General features: G+C 37.2%; 1 protein-coding gene across 8 annotated transcripts in view; it reads right to left on the reverse strand.

The window, feature by feature from the left end:
* LOC148674790 (DNA (cytosine-5)-methyltransferase 3A-like) overlaps nucleotides 1–19,709 on the reverse strand; it is a 283,034-nt gene that overhangs the window by 84,084 nt on the left and 179,241 nt on the right. For 5 of the 8 annotated variants that reach the window (XM_088625423.1, XM_088625420.1, XM_088625422.1 and 2 more), the window contains exons 5-6: nucleotides 12,820–12,866; nucleotides 8,470–8,619 (exon numbers count right to left, since the gene is read on the reverse strand). In XM_088625423.1, coding sequence (XP_088481549.1) covers nucleotides 8,470–8,619; nucleotides 12,820–12,866 — 197 coding nt within the window. The remainder of the gene's footprint in view (nucleotides 1–8,469; nucleotides 8,620–12,819; nucleotides 12,867–19,709) is intronic. The other 3 variants (XM_088625421.1, XM_088625419.1, XM_088625424.1) reach the window with 2 other exon arrangements.

Below are 19,709 nucleotides of genomic sequence, written 5' to 3' on the forward strand. Positions count from 1 at the left end.
TTACACTTAATGCTTGTTTAGAGGGGCCACTTACTAATATATTAGTTCACATCCAATCTTAAATGAAACATGGTTGTTATTAACCCATAATAAACAATTTAACATACAACCTTATATTTAAATTTCATACTGCTAAGTTCTAGTGAAATATGAACAGTTAGAGACATACGTATGCAATGCTGATACGTACTGTAAACACACACAAACATATGTATAGTATCTTTATAAACTTATATTAAAATTCATTGCATACTGTAAGTACAGTACCTATTTAAATGTATTTCATATACACTGAGCATGAAAAAAAATCAATTACAGACGCAAGAAAATGAAAAAGGTTTTACTAGGAAATAATAGAAAATCCTTTTTTACAGCAGGTGTCCTAATATTTTATTTTACAGACATGGCCCACCCAATTAGCTACTAAACACCAAATGAGATGGATGGATCGAGCGGCCTCCTCCCATTTGTAATTGTTCTTTTTAAATTCAAATACTGACTGCACTTGTCATCAGCAGGGTTTTAGGAGAATTCTACTGTGAAAGTCATAGACTTGTAGCATCTGTGACCACCAATGGAAACAATTCAAGCTGTACTGTACATCTACAACTCATGCTGAACTCATGTGTTGCACAAGGATGCAGATGTTGTCTTGAGAGAGAAAGATTGTATCCTTTTCCTTTCAGAAGCACACAGATATGCCTGTTCACATACCACATGTCATCCCACACATGTTCAATGGTACTGAAGTCTGGCATGTAGTGTGTCCTAGCCAGTCATGTTGCAATTAACCGCTCAACACTGACCTACCCATTGACTGGTCTGTTGTACAAAACAATTATTTGTATCATTCTGCAAGTGTGCGTATTGTTGATGCCCATCAACGTGACCTACAGAAAACCTTGATTCATCACTAAAGAGCACTTAACTTACTGTTGGCACATCTACTTGTGGTAACTTAGTCTGGACTTTTGATAAATGAGACATATTGGTTTTTTTCTGTGTATTATTCTTTTGATTTTCACCAGGCTTATCATTAAACAGGTTAAATCAGCTCATCAACTGTGCCCAATCAACCCTCAAACTAATGAGGAGATTAAGTGCTTATGCAACAAGTTCACTCAAGTGTATCACAGTCGGCCATGAATAAACAATTTAATCAAAATCACACCAAAAACACTTCATCAATATGCTAAATCTGTATGCTTTATTCTTCTAATAACATTCATGCATAGAGTGACAAGTTTGTGTTGATGATCAGTATGTATGTATAGTATTTAAGTATTTTATAATTATTTAACCAGCACATTTTTTGTAATTTTAGAACTATATTCTATAATGCAGAAAGACTCTGGGGGAGAATTCAGTTTGGAAAACATTTTATAACATGGCTCCATTTGTGTGAATGAACATGAAGATACAGTACCACTTTTGAAAATACAGCAAGTATAGTATATTACTTTTAAGTGGAAATAATCGGCTATATAGCTAAGCAACAGTGCAAAAGAGAACCTTTACAGGGGACATTTTCTTTTGATTACAACAGATCTTATCTCTGCTAAGTATAGAAGCTATCCAGCATCAAATACCTTACAGAAGTTTTGCTTTAAAGAGCTCCTACTATGCTAAAGGTTCAGATAACCACTTTGCAACCACATTTTACAGCCAGGCTACTACAGAACAAACAAGTGTCAAGTTTCCATGGTCTACTATTAAAAAAAAGTTAGCATTTTGTTAACCCTTCAATATCCTTTATAAGATGTTACTTAACTTTTCACTGTCTTTTAAAGATCTCTCACTGCATTTCTATTAGGAGTATATAGCAGAAAAATAAAAGAAAATCAGAAACAGCTTCCAACATACCCCCTTCCGTAAATAGCAAAATATTTACTTACTCTGTGTGGCTTTTCATAAAATAACCACTGAGATGAGCCATAGGAAAATAAATCGGTCTTTCAGCATATGTATAACAAGTAGCACAAATTAATAATTAAGAACAACCCTATTTTATTAAACATTTCCGTAAATATTTCTGAGCAAAATCCCAATCCCTTTATTATATCCAACAAAACTGCAGTCAGAATTTCCATTACTTTATCAATTTTTACTATCTATTCTATCTAAACATATTATTTAATACAATGAGTGTCTCCTATTCTCAGAAATGTATCTCTTTAAACATTTTATACAGTGCTTGTGAATTCAATGACAGCCAGTCAAATCCTCTTGCAAGGTGACATATAACCCAGGGCAGTGTTACAAATACTGCATACTGGAATACTTTCTGGAGAGACACCATGGTGATCAATGCATTTTAAGAAGGAGGGAGGTTAACACAAGATGGCAGTTCTTGTTTTCATTACATTTCCCAGTATGCAATAGGGAATGTCCAGCTGTTCTCTGACCCCTGACCCACTGATGAAGGAAGACAATTGGTCGGGTGACAATTTAAAACTAGGAAGCAGAGGCTTCCAAGTTGGCTGCCTACATCTTCTGGCAAGAAAGTCACCAGACGGAGAAGGGAGAAAATGAAGGAATCAAGTGTAAGAGATAGACTTTGTTTGAAAATCAGTAAGCAACTTAGCTGTCCCATGTGTTTATAGACAGGACGTGCTCAAAGAAGCCTTTTCCAAAGTAAACTATTAATATCGAAGACCCGGAGGACACAACAAATATTAATACTGTAATGATCTTTTTGGTAAAAAAAAACCTTTTCGATGTGCTTAAATCTCATCAGCTTAGACAGTTATTATGGCATTCACCACTTATTCCAAATTTAATTGCCACAGGGCACAGGCAACATGTTCAGTGTGAGCACTTTTTTCAAAGACTAAAGTGAAGGCCTGGAGTCCCTAGTACTGGGAAGGAGCTGGGGCATCTGTTTGCCTAGAAAGACAAGTTGGCAGTAAAGCTCCGCCTTTTTCATGATGGATCTGTGAAGCAAGACAAGTGATCGGCCTCAGAGCAGACACATCACTCATTTCCTCAGGTCAGTGTACAAGCGAGGTGATGTGCAGAATAGAATGATGGCTGGCTAGCATAAAATGGAGCATAAAATTGCAAAGGAATGAACCTAAAACAGAAGACTTTTCTGAAGCGTAAATAATTAACATTCACATAAAGGTAGTAATTGCAGTGCACTGAAATTCATAACATAAGGTTGAGGAGAAGGACAAACCAACTGCAATCACCCTAGGAAGAGACCTTCAGATCACACTATGCATGAACGGTATGCAAATTACACAAATACTGTATATATGGAGCAATTAGGTTCTAGTTTTCTCACAAAGCTAACATCTCAGTGAATGCTCATTATCTCAATTACTGGGATTCAGAAATGTTTATTTTGGAAAAAAGACCACCCACCGTAAAATTATTATACTAGAAGGAAAAACTTTCTTCTGTGTCCATTTAAGGAAAAACAGCAGAAAGATTGATATTTCCTTTTGTATCCAGCGACAACTTTGTTAACTATTATTTCTTACAATTCTTATAAAGGTAAATGTGGCAAATTATGAAATTTGACAAACATTAATGGTATATTCCATTATATTCATTACATATAAAATGAAATATGCTTTTGTGCTCTGAAATATGTTTGTAGTTGAAATTCTGAGCAAAGTGTGACCTATATATTCCCTGGTTGTTTTGCTTTTAAGTGACTGACATTCCAATTTCAGGCTAATTTATATGGAAGAACATTTAAATGAGACTTCAGCTTATGAGACTGTACACAATTACGTTAGATTCTAGGACACGTATCAGCAGTATTTATAGAGCACAGAGTGTCTGTTTTTATTTGGATACTTATTATAAAAAATCACATGAATAAATCCTCTATTCTTTGTGACCACTTGGTTGTGCTAAGGCACTATAAACTCTGTCTTGTTTTGGAACACATGAGCTGTTTAAAAGCTTTTGAGGATTCTGTGATCTTTCAAGTCATCTTTTTGGATGACCTAAATTAAACTGAAAAAAGCCAAGTCTTCATGTGGGCTCTGCTCCATCACTCGTAATACAAAATAGACGGCTATGTTTTCTACTGAAGTGCGATATGAAACAATAACTCTCAGGGCAAGTAACGGAAAGGACAAAAAATCGTGCTGGCCTGCAGCTCGTATCTTTGTAATCTATGTCTGTCTTGTCAGCTTGGACAACATCCAACACAGGATATCAAACCAGAGGGCAGAAGCCTGGTCATTCTCATGCAATACCTTTCTGTTTCTTTGTACTGAATCATCATTACCATTTAGAATTGTTTTGCGGTGAGTTGGGAGTGTAATAAGCAATGCATTTGTATTTTCTGAAAAAGTGAAATTTTCCCAAAATAAACCTCTATTCTTCCCTCAGGAAAAAAAAAATACTGCATTTCCTGTAACAAAGTTCTGTAACAAACTACAACACAACCCTTTCACCTCCAGGCTGCTCGTCTGAAAAAACAAAAATCAGCTCAGCTCCATTTTGATTTGTCATTTGTCAAGAGCTGTGTAAGATGTTTGGGGTGTCACGTACAATCAGAATGACAGAGCTTTTTATGTGCTTTGAAAAAAAAATCCCATTCCAAACTGAACTTGTAAAAAAGTATAAAAAACTGTATGTTCACATACAGTATCACAGTGCCTGACAGAACCTGATGGAGTTGTTACCAGGGACTGCCAGACATGTAGTGAGCGTTCATAAAATCACACAACGCCTAAAAAGGCAGACCTCAGACATGCTGCGCTTAATGAACACTTTTCAGGCCATTTTCTATTGTTCTTTGCTCTCATTGAAGTGAAGATAGTTCATTTCCTATTGGAGCCTATAGCTGAAGAAAAATAGTTTAACCCTTGTGGCACCTTTTACCTTATTTTGTGCTTAACAAGGACTAAAGGCTATAAATACAGAAAGGGTACTGCTATGCTGAGTGAAGATAAATCTACAAGGGAAGCACAATTTACAAATATTTTTCAATCAGAAAATAGGATTGTTAGCACCCATGTTGTTCAGAGTTCACAAGGCATAGTTAACTACAATATAGCAAAAGTTTTAAATGCAGAAGGTGGTGATGGCAATTCTAATAATGTGTTAATTCAAATATAAGCTCTGTGTTTCCAGACACTTATCACTTTTCATACAGTAATAGCAAAATAGCAGCTCAAACTCGTATGTATCTATGGTGTATCCATACATGAGGATCCTGTTACTATTAAATAAAATAGATATGTGCAATTATATTTTGAAGCTCAGTCATGCATACTGTATTACACTAAATTTTTACAAATGTATACAGGTGACTGAGGATGACAGGACATTCCCCACAGCTTTCAAGGAACGTAGTTCAGGTCAGAGCTGCTGTCTTGCTAGAACCTGCTGTGTTCAATTAATCAATTCATTATGGTTAATATGTTTTTGTGCTTTCTTTTGAAGCCATGTGGTTGAAGCTGATACCTTTATTATTTCAAGAAATGTCTGGATAAGATCCTTGGGTCAATGGACTCCGAACTACCAAACAGGCTAGGTGGACCAAATATCCTCCTTTTGTCTGTAATCATTCTTACTGTATGTTTTTTAAACCACTGTGACAGAGCAGATATTTATGTGCAGAGTTCATTTACACTTATGAGCTCACCAATTTCCATTTTAAGAAGTAAAACATATTAATAACTGAATTAGCTGCCCCACACAGGATTAACTACTGCACCTGTCACAGCTATTTTGAAACCCATTTGTGTGTGCAATTAAAACCATATTAAGAGTAAAAAGTGAAGTCAAATACATTTTGGCTGTGTGTGCATGCAACATTCAGCGTCTTAATGTAGGGAAGCCTGCTGTCAGTACTACTGACCACAAAGTATTTACAACTACCCATTCAAGCTCCATGTTCAGCCAAACCAAGATGACTGTGTTTAAAGATCTAACCATTTGATAATCTGCAAGGGGGCCTCAACATGTCAAAATGCAAAGGCATAAGGTACTTTCCGTGTAATCACTATGTTAAGCTGCACCTGAAATTAAATACTACATATTTAATTTCACAGCACACAGCACAGGAAAGACAACTAAACTAAATTATCAGTACCACATAAAATGTACTGACAGTCTTCATTTGTTGCACATTAATAATAATAATATCTACTCCAACAATAGACACTTAGTACTTGTACTACCGTTGCAGTATCTTGTCAGCAAGATAACTCTGCTGATGCAAGATGAAATGGTTTGAGTCTTTATGATTAATGTTAAAGAAAAAATATAATGTCCTTAAACTCACCTTTGAACCAATTCTGTTTGTCAGTCAAAAATGCACACAATCTGTTAATTCCAAAACAAGACCTGAGCTTGCCCTTCTCACTTATCAGCCCCATGGTCAACCAACTGATAGTTATGTACAGTACATGGCTGTCTGTTACATTTTTTCAGCTGGTAAATGAGAAGTCCTAGCAATTTTCTTTTGAACTCAATGGAGATGTATGCAGAAATCACAACTACAAATTATACAATCATTACGGTTACGAATGATAAAAACCAATGCCCAGAAGGCACTCAACATGCTTTGCTAAAGTGGGTTCTAGGGAAAATGTGATGTATTTTCCACGGAAGCATGTCATTGGTAAAAAGACAGACAGACATGTTTGGTTTAGCTAGGTGAACAATACACATTTCTGGCTTCACCAAACATATAACTAACTATATAATTTTATAACTAACATCACACAGTATGTTGAAGGTTTGTTTGCAGTATTAAATTAATTAGAGCAGTCAGGCTGAGTAGGGTGTGCATGGGGTTTACCTAACTGGTATAGTAGTTAAGCATTATCAATGCAGAACTGTTGAGGGGGTTGCTATGATATCTGAGATAAAAGTATTTACATTTAATGCAGATTGATGCATTAATGCATATGAGATCTCAGATTTCTTTAGGAAGCACTTTTTCAGATATGTATTGCTCAATACATTTACCTTCTTAATACATGGCATACAAATAGGTACAGTATGTGTACAGTATATGTAAATGCCAGGCTAAGAAGCTTTACTGTATATGAAGTATGTATTTGAAGTGAAAAGTTTTGAGCAGCAACAGAGGTGCAGTTTGGTTTTATGGATTCCAAGTAATGATAAGATAAACGTCCTTCAAATGCCTAGGTGGCCTAACCATAATCTAAGATTACAAAGTACAAAAAATTGTCATATTATTCTGAGAGAAACACGCATTTTGAAACCTTGCATCTTCCAAAAAATCATTACTGCTGCCTTCAACCATCTTGAGAGTCTTTGTAGTATAAAAAAAGTATTTCTCAAATACCAAAGCAGCCATCACACTTGCAGAAGTAGTGTATCTGCATGATAAATTGCAAAAACTGATATAATCAAGAAGCCAGAGCCCAAAACCCTTTATACACTTAATCATGCTGACAATTACCTTTCCACCTGGTATTATGCCTCTTAAACAAGAATCTTTTTGAACCTGTATGAAAAGCAAATCACCTGTACTGGAATATTAATATTAATATTCAAATCTGTGCATTTTCCAAGATCTTTTTGTAATGGCTTAAGTTTTAAAAACAAAAAAATGAGATTTAAGATGACTATAGGCGAAATATCCAATGGGAAAACAGTGTCCCATTTTAAATTACTACACAAATACTAAATTGGTACTACTTGTATGACAAAATGAAAGCAACTGTCATTTCAGGATCTAGGTTGAAGGCCCTGCTTCAATCACAAAGGTTTTGCTTTTATTATTTCAGTGGATTTCTTCAAAATGTCTTCCAACACATAGGATTAAAAGAATTAAAAACCACAAACCCTTACACTTAGGAGAAATTATTTTTTCATAAAATATGCTGTACCGATCATCTGCATATAGGTACATATCACACAATAGCAATAGATTTGAACTGCACCTTATTACACAACAGTTTCCATCACTTTAACTCCTATTTTTTTCAACAGAATGATACACGTCCCCAAATATAATAAGAAAAAATAAGTAGTTACAGAAATGAAGAGTTTGCCCACAATCTCAGTGGCTAAATTTAGCAAGGACTGAGAAACAACAACAACAACAACAACAAAAAAAAACACTTCAAAACAAGCTCTCTTGTTCCCGCTGTAAAGTGAGAATGATCTTTAAAACCAAAGGCCATATCTTTCAAGCTCTTTTTTCCACCTGTGCCACACAATTAAACAATGAAAAAGGAGAAAACACCAAAACATGGAGGTTTGACCTCAGAAAAGGGACAAAAAATACTGGCTCCGAAAGACGTATCAATCAATAACCACACCACATGTCATGCCAACACACCTAGTAACAGTCAATCAAATAAATGGTACCTTCATGAGATATCAACTGATCCATCAAATACACTTGGCTTTTAAGAGTGATGCGCTTTTGGTAGTTTTCCCTTATTTCGCGGGGGTTTGATTTCGGCTTTGAACTGGCCCTTACTATTGTCTCTCACAGAGGGTGTTGAGCGACTTACTCACCTCCATCTTCCATTTGGCCAGCCACTCATCCCTCTTCCTCTTGCTAATGTAATAAGGGTCCCCAGCCTGGAAGGTTATTCTCTGCATAGGCCTCTGACGTAGGCTGGTTTCCCAGCCCAGTCCCCCACGAAGCCTGGCTCGAGTTCCCTGCTCAAAGGGATAAAAAGAACACGGGAAAACAACATAAATGAGCTGCTGAGTAGTGTTTTCCCCTTACCGAAAAAGAAAGCTGACTATTCCAAACACAGCTGGAATTGCCATCGGCAAATGGTAATGCCAGGGTCTGAAAAGTGCCAAACTAGTGGAATGAGCGCATGTGTGGCTAAGTGAAGCATCTCTTTTTACGAGGTGTTCACTCTCGGGAAGGAAGCGAACTCTTGCACATGCGGCTTAGCATCAAGAAGAAGCCATGAATGCCCACACAGCCATTAAAACTGAATGCATGGTGACTTTTTCTAATGCCACTCACTCATCAATAAGCAGACCTAGCTATTTTCTTCCATTTTGTGTTTTTCCTAACTGTCAGATGAATCCACTGATTAACCTTAATGCCTCTGATGAGAAAACCAAGTGTATTTGATATTTGCAATTTATATACCACTCAGTACCATTTATTTCAAAATGCACATTCATCGAAGGACCGAAGAACTCTTCTGCAAGGAGGAAATCAGCAGAAACTCCACATAACGATCTTGGAACCTCTCCTTATCAAGACAATCCGCTGTTGGTCTTCCACATTTCTTGCACAGACACTTTGTTTTCCAAGCCTGTGGATGTCAGTGAATGAAGTCTCTTATACAGTATATCTAAGGTAAGATATACGCCTTGACCAAGTGCTGAAATGCTTATAGCCTGCAAAGAAACTGGAAGCATATAAAACACACTTTCTTTGTAGAAGCTAATGTAGTATGAATATTTGCAAATAGATACAATTACTTGTAATTTTCATTTTAGGCACTCATCCTTGAGCAATAGCGGGTTTGTTAAAAGACTGAAAATGGGTCTCACCTATGAACTTTGAATATACAGTTATCTCTTTTGTTAGTAAAACAAGGTTAATTTTTAATTCACAGGTCTGAACGAGCCCTTTGGTATCAAATGAGGCATGAAGAAGTTTAATTCAGTCTTGCACTGAATGGGTAAAATAAAAAATGAGGTGTGCTACGATTTAAAAGTAGCCGTTCAATGGGAAACTGAAGTAAAGAACTGAATTAAAAAGTGGGCACAGGCAACTATTGCATTCATGTTTACAGATATTTATGAATGATGATGCAACAGGACAATCATTTAATTTATTTAGAAGGTCTGGCTTACAGTTGCAAGCATGCTTCTCCAGAAAGGAGTCTGTTCATACGAAAGTACGAAAGAACAAAAGTACAGCACTTGTAAAGAAAAAAAGCATACACAAGTCGGGGCATTATTCAGAATCCCCTGCCAGATTAAGATCTTTTCCTGATTAAACTGAAATCTTTCGACCACCTTTTTAGACTACAGTAGCAAACAGCTACAATCAGCTTGCTTTGCTATACCCATGCTTCTCCAGGGCACTCTTCTCCTACCTGTGCACCTCCGTGTTTTTGTCTGGTAACCGGGGGATGCAGCGCTGAGAAGTCAAAGGTTACAGTATATACAGAGCCATTCAAAGCAACACAATATATCAGATCTTTTGCCTGCGTTTTTAAAATGAAGAAACACATTTAGATTAAAATGTCTTTTAAAGCTATGGAAGTGATATGGTAGAAGATCAAAAACTACCAAGTTGAAAGTTAATACCTCATTTAAAACGTCAGGCCCAAGGTAATCAGAATGGAACAACCAGGATCAGGATGTTTCTTTGCTTTGTTTTCCGGCACATAACTGCTCCTGGGGTTTCCCAAGGCACGTTTGTTCTGACTACTGGAAAACTACCACACAAATGCCTCAGTCTATTTCAACAGAAAGCATTTCCCAAAATCAATATTTTATACCACATTCATAAAGAAAGTGGAATATACAGTAGGATTTAACATTCATTTCATTGTGTTAATATGACATGTATTATATTAAATACAGACTGTAGATCTTTTTACCACAAATATGACAGCTCAAAGTATTCAGCTCTTAACCCTTTTAATGAAATGTCTATCCATGTTTTCTAAAGCTTTCTCCATGTAACTATAAGGCTAAAAGAAAGATAAAGTTCTATAATCAATAATCAGAAAAAAAACCTTTGAAAATCTTAAAACCACAGCAGTTTGCGCTCTGAAACAAGTGACCATAGCCAGCACAAAATATCATAACAATACTAAAATTTCATAATACCATTCAAAGAAACCGGTGTAGTCTAAAAATATGTACACAAACAATTTAAAACACTTTCTAAATGTAGCATTAAAGCAGAAATTCTTACTGATACAACTGCCATTTACTGCGCTCAGCATATCCATGCTAATTAAACAAAGACAACCATCAAATAAACAGTGTACACAATTATTCAATTTTCTGGAATTGGGAGCCTTTTCAGTACAATATTAATGACATTTAAGAATACCGTAGTCTTCCAAAACTATACGACAAATCAAATTAAAACTTTATTAATTAACAGCCAAAATGCATGTGCAAAAATAGTACAATGAATGAGAACCTAGTTCATAGACTATTCATTATAATAATTTGCTTCCATGGTATCTGTTTCTTTTTAATCTGAACCCAACAAGCTCTTTGATACACACCCAAAATACCGCATATGAACCACTGATTACTACAAGACTTTCAACTATGATTCTGCTCCAGAGTTACCTCCTGATGCAAACAAATGCTGTATTTAGGATTTATTGAATTCTCAGGGACAAACTACTGTATTTCCCACAGCAATGACTAAAATCACACTTTATTGAGTGAGAGGTTGACAACCTCAGCATTAGCAAATTAGATAGCCATACAGTATGGCAGTGCTTACCCGCCAGGTATTTCTGTTACAGCCTAAGATAAAAAGATTGTTGAAGAACTTTTTTGGGGAGTGACTGCTCTTTCATTTTCATAACCTTGTTAATTATTTTAGGTGTCTGGAAACAACTGAAATAAAATGTATGGCATTTGAACTTGAATTTGAATTACAATAAAGAACAATAAAAGACATCTGCAAGATCTGTTCATACATACGTTCATTTTTTGTATGTACTGTATGTGTATACAGTATGTATACGTATGTACTGCTCACAAAAAATAGTGGATTTTTAGCTAATATTGCACAATGCTTCAAACCACAAATACAAATTTGCACAGTTTAAAAGATAAAAAAGTCATTCTTCACTTCACATATAGCATGTGGAAACAGGAAAATCAAGCAAAAGGCCATGACAAGAAGCAAAAATACAATGTGGTTCTTGATGATTTTTGATGCAGTTTTACACAGCTGTGACTTGACCCTGTCAAATGTGGAGATTATTTCTGACAGCACTAACAATGCTGTCTATAAGGAATGACGACGAGCTATTTTGGAGGCCTATAACATTTTTCCGAATAACACCTCAGCCTAGCACAACCTTATCTGATCCCTGACTTATCAGGGAACAATAGGAGTCTAAGAGACCATACACCACTGTTGTTACAGTCTTCACCAGCCTACCTGAAGTCATGGGTAGTCATGTACAGTTGGTGGCCTCTGAAAGTTCCAACAAGTAGATGATTTCAAATGTCCCCTTTTAGCTCATTTTAGATGTTGTTTTAGAAGTCTAGTGCCTGCAGTGTGTTCTGTGGAACGCCCACTAAAGACTCTTCCAGTGTGTTATAACCAGAACTAGAAGCAGCTGATCACTAACAATAACTGGTTGTGAATCTCCATATCTATGCCTTAAAGCATTTTGAAAGATCTTCACCTATTGTTCTCCCTTAGTCTTTGCATCTTCATTACAACAAAAGTGAATCAATAAACACACAATAACCATTCTATCACACCCATATGCCTTATGCCATAAAAATCTCTATATGAAGTGGCCATCTGTTTTCAGCCCTTAATTACCAGTTCTATCCAATGTCATGTCAATGTTTTTTTGGGGGGACTTTGACCTTTGACTTTTTGTGAGCAGTATACTGTATATACATAAACATAAGTCCTTAAGCATTCAAATGAGGTTTCTGAAACCTAGTGGACTGTTCCAACATGCCCCATACTGTACATCCCTGACGACAGTCATCTTGACTGACAACCTCTTGCAAGATCATCTACATCAGGCCCTGAATATTGCAGGTTCCACCTCTTTTTACTTATGTAAACAGCATCTGGACAAAAGCTTCTGGACACAAAATTGTAAATGGATCTTGAAGAGTCAGAGAGGGGACTGATACAGCACAACAAAATGAGAGCCTTACCTCTGTTTTGACTGTCTCACAGCTGCTCTCGTCTTGCTCCTCTGTGTCTGAAAGAAAAGAATGGACATTCAGAATGACTGATTACTGCAGCTACATGTTTGCTAACACATAGTGTGATCTGTTTATAATTAAAACCACCCATTTGTGATCCAGCTAGAACTGATTATAGCTGCACCAAACACCCTCTCTTCTAAGAACTAAATACGACTCGTGTGGGACATACTATAAATCATGTGTAGACAACCTCTCTAGGAAAAGTCCAAACCAATTGGAAATATGGTACAAAATTCTGTTCTGTATTAACACTAGAAATATTTAACAAAAACTAAAAAACATTTACACTCTATTCTACCGAGAACAAAACATGTGGTTTGTGTTTTGAATAATATCTGGATACTAACATTAAAACAGAACTACATATTGGTTGAAAACAAGTTTCAGTTTAAAAAAAATCAAATTCACCGCAGGCAAATAACCCAGCATGTATTTATCTGAACAGCCAGAATTAAAAAAAAATCTTGTTTTCTAGGAACACTCATCACTGAGGCACTCAAATAAATATGTGAAAAGAAAGACACTTGATTTTGTTTCATATTAGCTGGATAACAGAAAATATAATAAATGTCTGTCTTATCTTTATGAATCTCTAATCATAAAGGTCTAGGTTATTTTATAAAGGCCTCTTTAAATCTGCACCATTTGGAGTTTGAGATTTTTAGAATATCCCTCTATCTCTACAATTTCAGGAATTATGGAAACAGACATTTCAAACTCAAAACCTACGAGTAAAAGTAAAATGACTTTACAAATTCAAAGCTTTTTCCTGGCCTGAAACAGTTTTACCATACCATGAAACAAACCTATCTTCTAAATGTTCACATGTAAAAAATATTTAAAATAATATGTTAATTTGAGACAATAATAAATCAATTAATTTTTATTTTTCAGCTGGAATGAAAACAAGACTCTTTCAGCTTCAAGGAGCGATTCTGAAACTTTGTCCTAAAATTTAGAATGCACAGTTTTCATATAAAGTGACCACATACTTATATACAATTTATATTCATATGGGTTCCTATCTATAACTTGAACATAACATTAAAGCCATTTAGAGTTACAGATAGTATGTTTAAAAAAACTGTTTTCCATCCATCCATTTTCTCACCACTTCTTCCAATTCAGGGCTGCAGGGGAGCCAGAATCTACGTATTTCAGCAAGCAGCAGGTACAAGACAGGTTAGAACCCTAGACAGGACACCACTCCATCGCAGGGCTCACACAGGCACAAACATGCACACACTCACACCAGGGGCAATCTTCCACGAACCTAATTAGCCTACTTGTACGTCTTTGGACTACTGGAGGGAACTAGGGCACACAGGGAAAACCCATGCGAACATGGGGAGAAGATACAAACTCCACGCTGACAGCACCCCAGGTCTGAAATTTAACCTACAGTAGGTCTCCATTGCTGAGAGGCAGCAAAGCTAACCACTGCATTATAAATGCACTAAGTAAAACTATATTCCTATATTCTACAAATCTGACAGTACTTTCATTTAAGATGGCTAATGGACACATTGATGGACACAGGGTAAGAATTCTTCTAAAACATCATCAGAGTGGATGAAATCAGTACTCACATCGGCTTGAACAGTTTTATGAATTCCAAATTAAAATTAAGTTTGCATTCAGCTAATGAATTAAGCATATTTTACAATATAGCATTTGTGTCCAATTGTGACTAAGCATATACTTTGTTAAAGTCATTATCAGAAAGAATCTGGAAAGATCTCAAGTAAATTTAAGGACTCACACAGATCAAATTAATTAAAATGGTATGACTGGGGATAGGGTGAGTGAAGTTGAGTTTCAACTGAGGTTAACATTTGCACTTCCCAGCTTGATTATTTTATTAAGTGTTTGAATATATATTGTTGCACAGTATTTACATTAGCATCCTTGGACGAGGAGAACAGAGATTTTCAATCTTTTCCTTTTTTTCTAACAGGACTAGGAATCATCATTATAAAAAGGTGTGATGTCTTCTTTATTTTAGGGAGGGTCTGGCATTTTATTGTGGAATAATCAGGCTAAAAACACCTCTCCTGTGATAGAAAAGCATGAGTAAAATAGAGAAATTGGCTCACATTCAGTTGTGGGCCCCAGTGCTTGAGAGAAGGAGATTTAATCCTGGGTAGGATCCATTTTTTTTAGGACTAAGGTTTTCTCTCTGAGCTTTGACAGAAAATAAGAAGTATGTAGAGTATGTGCTGCATAACGCTTGGCTATTTCCTGCCCTTTATTTTGTTATAGTAATATAAAAATTGCCTGTCAACACACCTTGCTTTTGCAATGCATAGAATTAAGCAAAGACATTTACTCTGTATAAAAACGGCCCATGCCCTGTTGTACAACTAATGTGATGCACCACCACTTTCAATACATCAGAAGAACACTGACTATATTATTGTGACTTACAGAATTTACAGCAATTTTATAATTTTGTCTGTCAAGATGATTTAAAATATTTCTATGCAAATGTAGTTCAGGTGGGTAGCTGCGTCAGCATGCGTAGGCTGCAAAGGACCAAGTAATAGGTTTATTCCATGCTGAAAAAAAGAAATGTAAATGCAAATGTAGTTCAGGTGTCTGTATACAGTATACAGCCTTCTTCAGGTGTCTGAAGAAGGCTCCACGGCCGAAACGTTGTGTTTTCTTTCTTCCTTTTTTCAGCATGGAATAAACCTATTACTTGTTCCATTCTATGCATATGCAGACTTTTTGCTTGTACAGTGGCTTGCATTTCTTCAACAGAAGAGCTCATCTGTAGTGATTCAGATAGGAACACAAGAGGAAAGTACACATGCTTCAGCACTCAACCATGTGTACTATCCTCCTAAAAGCTGTATAGAAAGTGATGTCTGATAAACATCTCTCTCACCATAATAAATGCCAAAGCCCACCGACTAGGATACTGGAACAGTGGAATTACTATATACTGTATACTGTATATTTTTCATTATTTTATACTATTATTTGTCATTCTCCAGGGGCAAAATCAGGGATAAAGGCAAAACAAATCAACCTGTAGCTCTATAACAAAACATGATTTTATTATATATAACCTGCCACATTGAAATTGTAATAGTTCCCTTAAGGACTTGACTCAGAGCATCAACACATATGATCTCTCTTTTGAACCGCCCACCCATCAAGTCATTCATTTTTTAACATTCATTCTGCGGTGACTTATGGGAGTTGCGATTTCACTAGGAGCCTAGAGAGCTCATCCAACCCACTGACACCACTGAGACAGTCGTGTGTCACTACCTGGGGAATCCCAGCCACAGTCAGCTAGCATCATGACTTAGTCACAAACACATTTGGATCACAGATCTCAACTTTACTAGTCACAGGCAAGCTCAGATAGGAACATTATTTGGAAGACAGGCAACATCCACGTGGTGGCTCTTAGATACGGTTCACCACATTGCAAAAAAAGCAGCAAACATGTGGGGACCTCATGCATACTGGCACGCTGCCAGATCACCCAGACGACATCCTGCACCTCCAACAACCTCATTTATCTCCTGCAAAAAATGCCCAGCTATCTACAGTAAGTTGGGGAAACTGGAAGGAGACTAGGAAACAGCTTCAGAGAACATGTTCGGGCTCTGAATATGAAAGATTTCTCAAACCCCATAGTTTCTCATTTCACCTCAGACGGCCATGATCACACTGATCTCTCTGTCTCTGTTCTCAAAGAAGGGTTCCTCATCTCCCATAGCAGAAAAACAACAGAAGCAAAACTCATCTTGAAACTATGTTCACACCATCTCCCTTCTCTCAATGACTGACTTATTTTCATGTAATCTTCTCTGTTCTCATGTAGGCTTTGACCTCACACCTTCCTTCACCCCTCTCCACTTTGCACTTCCTGAGTGGCCTCTCTGCCTCTCCTGCCTCCTCCCCTCTCTCAGGTTTTGTTCTCCTACAATATTTAATCTTTGCTGTCTACCCTTTCTTTCGCACACCTTAAGAAGGCTTCACAGCCGAAACATTGTGTTTTCTCTTGTCTCCTTTCATCATAGAATAAATCTAATACTTTGCAGACTATGCATGCTGACGCAGCTACCCACCTGAACTACGTCATGTAATGTAGCAAAGTTGCCAATCGTCAGCAGGTGTGGGCATGTCACCACTTGCTTTTGAGGATCACTTGCTTGCTCAAGTGATGGCAAGATAAAATGACAATTCCCTGTGTCCTATGCCTAAGGCATTCAGGTACAGTGCCTCCAGAACCAGACATCAAGCCTTTAGTGGCACCCTGAGTTTCTGTGATGTACTTGTGTGGGGCTAGTTCCCGTCTCTAATCCCTTTCCAAATTATTTCTTGCGTGGACCTTCAAGTTTATTCAGGAACACTAAGTACACTACTTCCAAGTAGATCTCCCTGCAAATGTGTAGTGTGCATGTTTCATATGTCTCGTGTAGAAGGGCATACTGTACATCTCAATTCAGACTACATTTGCAGCCACAGTCACAGCGGGTCACATGCTTCATGCTTCTTCAGAAGACCCCTTTTCTATTTTTCTAGACCTCGATACCATAGCTACTATACTAATCCCACCTGGGATTGATGCTTTCATTATAACACACCCCTTTAGGAGAGATACTGTAAAACTCTTCCTCTTCTCCCCTGATCCTTATCCAGGGAGGTAAGGCAGGCCAGCCATGTTCTTCATTGGTAACTGCTCCTTGTCTGCTCCAGGGACTCCTTTCCAGCTGTGCTAGAACATAGGCCCCTCTCTCTCATTTTTCCTTCTTCTCTCTCGGCTACTTCTGCAATCGGGAGCAAAGCCATCTTCATTCTTTCACGGAGAGAAGGGTCTCTACTCATGGCTAAAGTCTCTTGTCAATTGACATCATAATCTGGCCAGGCAAAAGTAGATGAGTGCAGTGGGACTATACACACAGCTGAGGGCTGTTCTTTTGCTGATATTCCTATGGCTGTTAGCCTTCACGATCCTGCATTGAAGCAGCACCTTCTCCTGGAAACAGATCTTCCCTAGCTTGGAGCTTTTGTAAATAAGGACCTTCCCTACCCAGACACCCACTCTCTTCTCTGAGTGTAGCATTATACACACCCTGAGTCGCTATGCCCTGTGCTTATTCCCATGAATTCTTCAGTTACTGTACCTCCACACTCACAATCAAAATAATTATGATGCTACAGTATATCCTGCAGCTTTTGGGAGGTGTTGATGCCAACAGGTGGTCCTTGAACCTCTCTGAACCAGTCTCTATCCATGGCCAACCTGCCGCAACTGGAATGCTTAGAAAAGCATTAGCTGGGCCCATACATTTATGACTTTCAGTACAGTAGGTGTACAAATTCAGTTTTTACATCTGCAACACACGCACACACACACAGGATGATAATGTAATTATTTGCATTGAACTGAATAGCTGAAAGATATATTGTAGAGTACTTATAAATAAATAAAACCTTGCAAATCAAAGCCTACTATACACGCTCTTATGAAACGCACTAACACAATAATGGAAACAATCAAATGCAAACTTACAGCAATATGAAATATACAGTGAGCTGCTGGTCTACACAACTTTAAGAAATGGAGTCACAAATCAAAGCCCACTTCAGAGGAGGATTTATCCCTGTCAACTGAATTAAATGTAATGAAAATAAGTCACATTTTCAGCATTTATTTTTTGTCATGCGACATCCCTTTAAAATTATCTTGACTAATTGGGTTTCTCAAATAATTAGGAAATAAGCCAAGCTGCTTTTCACTTAAGACCTCAGACACTGAGTGTCTTGTGTCATCAATTCCTCAAGTACAGTTTACAGGTGATGCTGATCGCTAATTCCAGAGCCAATTTAACTCACATTCCAGTCCTGCAGTTCACCAATTGATATATGCATACAGGGTTTAGCATTCATATTCACCAGACAACCAGAACAGATTTCTACAGAATGGAGATGGATCTAATGTACAGTGCTCACAACAACAATATTTAAAAAAAGATGTGGTGCTAAAAGGGTACTTAGAGGACAAAATGAATGCATTTTGCTAATTGTGGATCTTAAATGCACAATTGGCTTTTAAAGGGAGTATTATACATTATACATACAAATAATGAGGATGTGCAGGGTGCATTTACATATCCCTCTCACAGACACACACCCTTTGTAGTGCTTTGTAGTGCTGTATATACACTACAGTGGATATAAAAAGTCTACACACCCTTATTGAAATCGCAGGTTTTTGTGATGTAAAGCCAGAAATCAAGATAATCATGTCAGACATTTTTTCAATCTTTAATGTGACCTTGCAACCAACAAAATTCAAGAGAAAAACAAATAGATAATTCTAAGGAAAACAATTAAAATAAAAAAAAACTACAACACCCTATTTGCATAAGTGTGCCACCCCCCCCAAACCAATACTTTGTGGAAGCACGTTTTGCATTTGTTACAGCAGTATTTGTGAATTAGTCTCTATCAACTTTGCACACCTAGACTTTGCAATTTTATCCCACTCTTCCTTGCAAAAAAGTTCAAGCTCCTTCAAATTGCCAGGGGATCTCCTGTGCATAGCCCTCTTTATGTCATTCCACAGGTTTTCTATGGGATTGAGGTCTGGGCTCTGACTGGGTGTGGCCGTCGCGGTTCCGTGGGGGCTTTGATCTTCCTTTTCTGAAGCCATATATTGGTTGACTTGGATATGTGCTTTGGGTCGTTATCATGTTGGAAGGTGAAATTCCTCTTCATCTTCAGCTTTCTGACAGAGATCAGCAGGTTTTGTGCCAAAATATCTTGATATTTGGAGCTAGTCATTATCCTATCTATCTTGACTAGAGCCC

Source organism: Lepisosteus platostomus, chromosome 3 (assembly GCF_059453375.1).
Source record: "Lepisosteus platostomus isolate fLepPlt1 chromosome 3, fLepPlt1.hap1, whole genome shotgun sequence".
NCBI classification, from domain to species: domain Eukaryota; kingdom Metazoa; phylum Chordata; class Actinopteri; order Semionotiformes; family Lepisosteidae; genus Lepisosteus; species Lepisosteus platostomus.